Source organism: Ascaphus truei, unplaced genomic scaffold (assembly GCF_040206685.1).
Source record: "Ascaphus truei isolate aAscTru1 unplaced genomic scaffold, aAscTru1.hap1 HAP1_SCAFFOLD_286, whole genome shotgun sequence".
Taxonomy (NCBI): domain Eukaryota; kingdom Metazoa; phylum Chordata; class Amphibia; order Anura; family Ascaphidae; genus Ascaphus; species Ascaphus truei.
Window position 1 is genome coordinate 288,452 of NW_027455816.1, and position 9,777 is coordinate 298,228.

Here is a 9,777-nt window from a genome sequence, read left to right on the forward strand (position 1 = left end):
TCTCGCTTGCTCCATTTTCTCACCACCCGTTTTCTCCAAGACTCTCTACAATCTGGCTTCCGCACTGCTCAGTTCACTGAAACAGCCCTCACTAAAATAACGTCATACTTAACGCGTTTCACTGCTTGGTGCAGTTTCATCAAACGTTTAACACTAATAAAAATGTCCCAGTGAGGATAATGAGGGGGAGAGAGAAGGGAGGAAGTCGGGGAGGGGAGGAGGGAGAAAAGAGAGAAGTAGGTGGGAGAGTGGGGAAGACAGAGAATGGCGGAGAGGTGTGGGAGACAGAATTGGAGAGAAAGGAGGGGAAGAGAGATGAAGGGGGAGAGAGAAGAATATGAAAATTCTTCAGAATGGGAAGGGCTTCTCAGATGGGATTGGGAAGGACTTCTTGGAGGTGATTTAGGTGGAGTGGATGATTTGGTTCTCTTGAAGCTCTTTAATGAAGATTGGAGAGATGCTTTCCTTTTCCTTGAGCAAGTTTGTCCTGACCTTAGCCAGGTGACATTACAATGTGGTGGAGACAAGGAGTCCAGTTACCCCCACCCAGCTACCCCCCACCAAGCTACCCCCCATCAACTACCATTAGCTACCCCCCCTACACATCAACACAACACCCCAAATAAGACGCAGGTGGTGTATTCGCGTTACAGCTTTTTATTCCTGACAGCAGCATGAGTAGAACATTTCCAAAGGGATGAATTCAAACATGAATGCATAAGGTCAAAGTTCAGAGCTGGAGTTCTGAATGAAAGCCCTGGAGTGCTGACGAGAGATGGAATTACTCAGGAATCTTGGTTTGCTGGGGGGGGGGACTCAGAAAGCCTGGCTTTTTCTTACAGGAAGGGACGTGAGAGCTCAGGGATCCTGGATTTCCTATGTGATGCCCAGATGATCTTGCTTGTTTTCTTTTGGAGACTTATGATGGTGCGTAGAGGACCAATTATTACTGTTGTTGTGATTCATCCACAATGCTGGTGACATCAGCAGACTTTGAGGTGAATTGGTGGCAAGGAGAATCCGACTATTTGCTGCTCAGAACACCTGGATTCTTGGCTCAGGGATGATTAATGTCGGATTCACCTCAAATATCAGTGGTGGGAGCTCAGATTGTGTTTTAGAGATCACAGCCTTAGTGCTGATGGGGAAAAGGCTGGTTGAACACGGGCGCTGGTGTTGATGGAAAATGGATCGTTAAACACTTTTCAGTTCCGGTGCTGATGGGGAAGTTTTTGTTGGACATGCAGGCTCTGGTGCTATTGGGGAAGGACTCACTGTATTCTTGGATGATGGAAGGCTGGATCTCGAATGGCGAGTTTGAGACATTTTCCCATGTGTTGATGGGGAATTGCTCATTGGATACTAGGTCTGAGCTCTGAAGCTAAAAGAGACACAAATTCAGACAATTAGCAGCAAGAATTTCAACATTAGATGTACTCTGGTTCTCTTTATCATGCTCACGCTCTGGTTCTCTATATCATGCTCACACTCTGGTTCTCTTTATCATGCTCTGGTTCTCTATATCATGCTCACACTCTGGTTCTCTTTATCATGCTCTGGTTCTCTATATCATGCTCACACTCTGGTTCTCTTTATCATGCTCACGCTCTGGTTCTCTATATCATGCTCACGCTCTGGTTCTCTTTATCATGCTCACGCTCTGGTTCTGTATATCATGCTCATGCTCTAGTTATGTGGATCATGAGCTCACGCTCTAGTTCTGTGGATCATGAGCTCACACACTAGTTCTGTGGATCATGCTCACACACTGGATCTTTGGATCAGTACCTTGCTTTTTGCTTGCATCGGACTCCATGCGGTGCCCCAGGCAGAGTGGCTGGACCTCCTTTGTTGGTGTTGAACGATACTCATACCCTGCTCCACTGCTCAGGCATCGTGCCAGGTATGAGGAGGTCATGATTCCCTTCTACAAGCACAAAATGCACACACCCTGTAACCTCTAGGACTAGGAAAGTTGGGGGGTGGGGAGAGGTAGGAGAGAAAGGTTGGGGGAAAGGTGGGTAGAGGTAGGTGGGGTCTGATCAGTTGGAGGAAAGGGTGTAGTCAACACTACATAATTCCTGGAGATGTTACAGGATTTAGGACATTGCCCTTGGCCCTGAGTAGCTGCCATTTATACACAATGTTGCCGGTTATAGGCTGTGACCTCACAATGCTGGGGGGCCTTCTGTAAGTCTCCCCTACATCACACTGCACGGTGTACTGATACTGAGTGCAGAGAGATAGCTGTGTATCTTATACTGAGAGTAATAAGCAGATGCATGCTGTGTAACTTATACTGAGAGTAATAAGCAGATGCATGCTGTGTAACTTATACTGAGAGTAGTAAGCAGATGCATGCTGGGTAACTTATACTGAGAGTAGTAAGCAGATGCATGCTGTGTAACTTATACTGAGAGTAGTAAGCAGATGCATGCTGTGTAACTTATACTGAGTATGCTTTAGGAGAATGAAAGTTAATGAATAGCTGTGTATTCCTTCAGAAAAGCAGGGTGAGAGATAACATCAGAACCAGAGTGAGCCCCACCTTGTGCTGTGTATGATGTCTTCTCCTCCTTGGACGCTTAGGCTGCTCCATGTACCAAACAGCTTATTTGGTGGGTTACTTGGCGTGTTACTTAGTCTTGATACTCGGCTGTTTTTGGTAGCCCAAACCTGATCCATGAATCAGACAATATGAATATGGCATGCTACTTTGCGTGTTGCTTGGCTTCTTACTCGGCATGTCACTTGGCTTGCTACTCGGCATGTCACTTGGCTTGTTACTCGGCATGTCACTTGGCTTGTTACTCGACATGTCACTTGGCTTCTTACTCGGCTGCTTTTGGTAGCCCAAACCTGATCCATGGATCAGACAATATGAATATGGCATGTTACTTTGCGTGTTGCTTGGCTTCTTACTCGGCATGTCACTCGGCATGTCACTTGGCTTGTTACTCGGCATGTCACTTGGCTTGTTACTCGACATGTCACTTGGCTTCTTACTCGGCTGCTTTTGGTAGCTCTCGCCTGATCCATGGATCAGACAATATAGAGTTTTCTTCTTGTCCTCATGGTAGGATTTTTGCTTCTGCAAATTGGAGACCTCCTTGTCTGAGTCATGGGACAGACCTGAGGATTTTTGCTTCTGCAAATTGTAGACCTCCTTGTCTGAGTCATGGGACAGACCTGAGGATTTTCGCTTCTGCAAATTGTAGACCTCCTTGTCTGAGTCATGGGACAGACCTGGAGACTTTGGGGTGGTGTCGTCAGCAGATCCATGGACAGGACACACCAGTTTATTTCCAGACATTTTATCTTTGTTGTCCTGGATGTTTCCAGACATTTTATCTTTGTTGTCCTGGTTGTCCTGGTTGTCTCTCTTGGAGTATTGGTACATAGCCTTGTGAAGGAGGCAGATGGTCAGGTTTGGGCAGAAGGGGGAAGACATTAAGTTTTCTATAAAGAAAAAAAAAGAAATCTCAATGAGCAAGTGAAGCATCGGTGAGCAGCAACCACCCACCGTTAAGACAGCATGTTACACAGAGACACTAGTGTCTTACACACAACTTGGGACAGAGTTACACACAACTTGGGAGACACTAGTGTCTTACACACAACTTGGGACAGAGTTACACACAACTTGGGAGACACTAGTGTCTTACACACAACTTGGGACAGAGTTACACACAACTTGGGAGACACTAGTGCCTTACACACAACTTGGGATTAGTCGTGAGAAGCAAAATGTTTTGAAAAAGCAAGGGGCAGGATAAACACATAAATCCCAAACCTTCGTATGATTAACCCTAGTATACTGACCAGAAACCTCCCAACTGCACTATCCTTGGGGCAGAGATTAATTAGCCGTGGCTACTCTCCTCCTGGCTCTGATATTCCTGTATACGCCTATATGTACACCGCCTCTTTCAGGGTCGGGTCAGTTAGATAAGCTATAGATAAGTACTATAATCAGTGTCCAGTTCCAAAAAACCCTACCCATAATTCTATAGCCTGTGAGGCTGTATGTATCTCGGATCTGGAGGGACAAGGTTAGCATTCATCGTTTCCCTGCTCGATGGAAACTTTAGTTATTTACTTATAAACAAAATTACCAGGAAGTAATACATTGAGACCTCTCGTTCTCACCTATGTCCTGGGTACAGAGTTATAATGACAAATACATGGTTACAAATACATAGTTACAATGAGTGAAAAGGGTTATACAGTACATTATATACAAGATTTTAGCTTAAATAGAGAAAGCTTGGAAAAACAATGCATCTTAGAGAACGTAACATTTTCCTGGTAAATTCGTCAAATAAAAACTCTATGGTTCCTTTATAAAAAAAAAATATATACTAACATGCAGATGGTTCAGGTGCCACAAGCTGAAGGTGAATCATTCCTGGAGATGTTACAGGATTTAGGACACTGCCCTTGTCCCTGTGCAGCTGTCATTTATACCCATGGCAGAATGAGGTCATAATGTTGTGATGTCATATCTCCCTACCACTGACCTCATACTCTGACCTTGCTTGCATCTACTGTAGCATAGGCCTCAAGTTACCTTTTAGGGAGGCCATAGCTAACTGTAACTTCCTGATAGCAATTATTTCCTTTTTGGGGTTTTCTGCAGTACATTTTATTTTCTACTTGCAGTTTATAGCAGATGAATACAATACAAAGATCTTAGGGTAAAGTTAATTGTCAATTTTACATTCGAAGCATGTTACTACGCTCTGTTACATAATTATTTAAAAAAATATTGCAGCATCAACTGTAAAAGCAAAGCGAGTTACATCTGTTACATAGCGCATATCCACTGGTAAAAGCAAAGCGAGTTACATCTGTTACATAGCGCATATCCACTGGTAAAAGCAAAGCGAGTTACATCTGTTACATAGCGCATATCCACTGGTAAAAGCAAAGCGAGTTACATCTGTTACATAGCGCATATCCACTGGTAAAAGCAAAGCGAGTTACATCTGTTACATAGCGCATATCCACTGGTAAAAGCAAAGCGAGATATATCTGTTACATAGCGCATATCCACTGGTAAAAGCAAAGCGAGTTACATCTGTTACATAGCGCATATCCACTGGTAAAAGCAAAGTGAGTAACATCTGTTACATAGCGCATATCCACTGGTAAAAGCAAAGCGAGTTACATCTGTTACATAGCGCATATCCACTGGTAAAAGCAAAGTGAGTTACATCTGTTACATAGCGCATATCCACTAGTAAAAGCAAAGCGAGTTACATCTGTTACATAGCGCATATCCACTGGTAAAAGCAAAGCGAGATACATCTGTAACATAGCGCATATCCACTGGTAAGAGCAAAGTGAGTTACATCTGTTACATAGCGCATATCCACTGGTAATAGCAAAGCGAGTTACATCTGTTACATAGCGCATATTCACTGGTAAAAGCAAAGCGAGTTACATCTGTTACATAGCGCATATCCACTGGTAAGAGCAAAGCGAGTTACATCTGTTACATAGCGCATATCCACTGGTAAAAGCAAAGCGAGTTACATCTGTTACATAGCGCATATCCACTGGTAAAAGCAAAGCGAGTTACATCTGTTACATAGCGCACATCCACTGGTAAAAGCAAAGCGAGTTACATCTGTTACATAGCGCATATCCACTGGTAAAAGCAAAGCGAGTTACATCTGTTACATAGCGCATATCCACTGGTAAAAGCAAAGCGAGTTACATCTGTTACATAGCGCACATCCACTGGTAAAAGCAAAGCGAGTTACATCTGTTACATAGCGCATATCCACTGGTAAAAGCAAAGCGAGATACATCTGTTACATAGCGCATATCCACTGGTAAAAGCAAAGCGAGTTACATCTGTTACATAGCGCATATCCACTGGTAAAAGCAAAGCGAGTTACATCTGTTACATAGCGCATATCCACTGGTAAAACCAAAGCGAGTTACATCTGTTACATAGCGCACATCCACTGGTAAAAGCAAAGCGAGTTACATCTGTTACATAGCGCACATCCACTGGTAAAAGCAAAGCGAGTTACATCTGTTACATAGCGCATATCCACTGGTAAAAGCAAAGCGAGTTACATCTGTTACATAGCGCACATCAACTGGTAAAAGCAAAGCGAGTTACATCTGTTACATAGCGCATATCCACCTGGTAAAAGCAAAGCGAGTTACATCTGTTACATAGCGCATATCCACTGGTAAAAGCAAAGCAAATTACATCTGTTACATAGCGCATATCCACTGGTAAAACCAAAGCGAGTTACATCTGTTACATAGCGCATATCCACTGGTAAAAGCAAAGCGAGTTACATCTGTTACATAGCGCATATCCACTGGTAAAAGCAAAGCGTGTTACATCTGTTACATAGCGCATATCCACTGGTAAAAGCAAAGCGAGTTACATCTGTTACATAGCGCATATCACCTGGTAAAAGCAAAGCGAGTTATATCTGTTACATAGCGCATATCCACTGGTAAAAGCAAAGCGAGTTACATCTGTTACATAGCGCATATCCACTGGCAAAGCGAGTTACATCTGTTACATAGCGCATATCCACTGGTAAAAGTAAAGCGAGTTACATCTGTTACATAGCGCATATCCACTGGTAAAAGCAAAGCGAGTTACATCTGTTACATAGCGCATATCCACTGGTAAAAGCAAAGCGAGTTACATCTATTACATAGCGCATATCCACTGGTAAAAGCAAAGCGAGTTACATCTGTTACATAGCGCATATCCACTTGAGAAAGACCGCATGGTCGAAACGTTGTGTTCCTGGCTTCAATACATTAGAGTTGAGTAAACACAAAAAACAAAACTGTGCGCTACTACCTAACTACCTATAAAGTTTAAATGTATAAATATATACAGTGCAGTGACTATACCATCAATTTAGTGATAAAAAATTTATAAAAAATTAAACCACAACTCCCACAGTGAGATAATTAAACATTAAATAATAAGTGCCACATAACCGTGTTGGGGATAATGGCGTCTGCAGCTGTAAACGCAGGGGTGGCTCAGCACCCCACACACACTAAGAGAATGGAAACAAAAGAAAACAGCGCACAATGCCAAATAGTGAAGCAAATTCAACAATATATTATAGAATTAAAAAGGGGGTAATATATCTGCGTACATGAAAAAAGTTGGTAAAAGGCATGTAGTGTGTATCACACTGTTTACCACTCGGCAGCTGTTAGCTGTAGATTCAGGTGCTTGCTTCCCTCTGCTGCTGCAGCTCAGTTGATTCTGGGGCAGGACGTCAGTCTTTTCAATCCCAAGGGGATTTCCCTTCATGCAGCCAGGTTCAGCAGCTGGTACTGGGGCTCGGTGAAATCGCTCCTGCTTCCTGGCCGATATGAAGCTGCTCCTGTACCTCGGCAGGTGTATCCTCTGCACAGAGGTTAAAACGCAGCTTGCTGGGGTGCCCTCAGCGTGCCACGATGCAGCAGTGGTGGATTCAATAGGGAAGTTTGAACAGTCTTACAAAGTCTCTCACAAGTGTCCAAAACAGCACACAGGATGAAATAAAAACAGGACAGGCCAATACATAGACAAAGGCCAATGTAAGCAGATATAAGGCAATAGAATGTTAGGGTTAGAGTTAGGGTTAGCGAATTAGAGTTGAGCAAATCCGTCAGTGCTGTGCGATTTCTTGCGTTCCTGGGTATGCTGCAGGATATCATCCATTCGTAGGAGCACCGACATCAGCGCTTTAAGAGTGGGTTTAAAGCCTCCGGAGGTGAATCGATTTCGATTGGCAGCAGACGTGTTCTCACGCAGCGTCGTTAGAGAATAGGATACTTTCAGATGGTGTCAGATTTGGGACAGAAGCCACAGTGGTGAAACGCGTAGAGCTAAATCATTTGCTGCAGCTGCCTTCACGAGAAGACGCCGGACGCTTGAACTCTCCCACAGACTTTCTCCCAGCGCGTCACAATCCATTTTCACCGGATGCGGTGAGCCGCGAGAGTGAAGTGACGTCAGACGCCACCGCCGGCGGTGCGGCTGGAAACAGAGGAGGATCGGGAGAAAACACTGCCACGAACAAGAGCACCTTGTTACCAAAGATACCTTTATATGTACATATTGTTTGTACCAATTGTGAGTACATCTCTTATCCCTTAGTCATATAAAAGCCACTGTTTTTGCAACCTGCACCATTGGGCGTTTCTGTTTCTCTATTGCATATTACCACATGGGGAATTGAGTATCATCATCTCTGGAACAGCCTATCTGCAGGAGAAAAGATTGGGGAAAATACATACCTAAAAAGAATATCAACCATCTTCATATCTCCTGACTAAGTCAGACAAAAGATTTAAATACCAATTGCTGTTGTAAGTAGAATAGCCTCAAGAGCCAAGACTTGCATCTAGTCCACACTGAATTAACATACTGCACAATTATTGTTTTTTATGTTTTTTATTCACATGATGTGTTCCTGATTGGATCGCTCCCTTTCCACCGCAAACAAAGACTGCATTCGTGGGAAATCTTAGTACATTTCCTGGAGAGGTTGAGAAGTATCTTGTTGGGTAACATCTAATGTTTATTTCTGTTGTATTTATATATCACTGTTGATTTCAAAGGAAACTGTGGCGCCCGTGCAAATCATTTAAGTACAAAAGCAAAGCGAGTTACATCTGTTACATAGCGCATATCACCTGGTAAAAGCAAAGCGTGTTACATCTGTTATATAGCGCATATCCACTGGTAAAAGCAAAGCGAGTTACATCTGTTACATAGCGCATATCCACTGGAAAAAGAAAAGTGAGTTACATCTGTTACATAGCGCATATCCACTGGTAAAAGCAAAGCGAGTTACATCTGTTACATAGCGCATATCACCTGGTAAAAGCAAAGCGTGTTACATCTGTTACATAGCGCATATCCACTGGTAAAAGCAAAGCGAGTTACATCTGTTACATAGCGCATATCCACTGGTAAAAGCAAAGCGTGTTACATCTGTTACATAGCGCATATCCACTGGTAAAAGCAAAGCGAGTTACATCTGTTACATAGCGCATAGCACCTGGTAAAAGCAAAGCGTGTTACATCTGTTACATAGCGCATATCACCTGGTAAAAGCAAAGCGAGTTACATCTGTTACATAGCGCATATCCACTGGTAAAAGCAAAGCGAGTTACATCTGTTACATAGCGCATATCCACTGGTAAAAGCAAAGCGTGTTACATCTGTTACATAGCGCATATCCACTGGTAAAAGCAAAGCGAGATACATCTGTTACATAGCGCATATCCACTGGTAAAAGTAAAGCGAGTTACATCTGTTACATAGCGCATATCCACTGGTAAAAGCAAAGCGAGATACATCTGTTACATAGCGCATATCCACTGGTAAAAGCAAAGCGAGTTACATTTGTTACATAGCGCATATCACCTAGTAAAAGCAAAGCGAGTTACATCTGTTACATAGCGCATATCACCTGGTAAAAGCAAAGCGTGTTACATCTGTTACATAGCGCATATCCACTGGTAAAAGCAAAGCGAGATACATCTGTTACATAGCGCATATCCTCTGGTAAAAGCAAAGCGAGTTACATCTGTTACATAGCGCATATCCACTGATAAAGCAAAGCGAGTTACATCTGTTACATAGCGCATATCCACTGGTAAAAGCAAAGTGAGTTACATCTGTTACATAGCGCATATCACCTGGTAAAAGCAAAGCGAGATACATCTGTTACAAAGCGCATATCCACTGGTAAAAGCAAAGTGAGTTACATCTGTTACATAGCG

The 9,777-nt window shown here is 43.1% G+C and overlaps 1 protein-coding gene across 1 annotated transcript; it reads right to left on the reverse strand.

Annotated features, from left to right (window-relative positions):
* Positions 1–637: 637 nt before the first annotated feature.
* LOC142482999 (uncharacterized) lies at positions 638–4,493 on the reverse strand. Its single transcript, XM_075583104.1, has 4 exons — positions 4,367–4,493; positions 2,549–3,459; positions 1,789–1,927; positions 638–1,381 (listed from the first exon to the last, which is right to left on the reverse strand). Exon 2 carries the CDS (start codon positions 3,449–3,451, stop codon positions 2,636–2,638), a length of 816 nt encoding a protein of 271 aa, XP_075439219.1. The 5' UTR covers positions 3,452–3,459; positions 4,367–4,493; the 3' UTR covers positions 638–1,381; positions 1,789–1,927; positions 2,549–2,635.
* Between the last annotated feature and the right edge of the window lie 5,284 nt (positions 4,494–9,777).

What these genes read in the sequence shown, in the direction of transcription:
- LOC142482999 (XM_075583104.1), bottom strand. Translation starts at nt 3,451, where the DNA reads ATGTCTTCCCCCTTCTGCCCAAACCTGACCATCTGCCTCCTTCACAAG.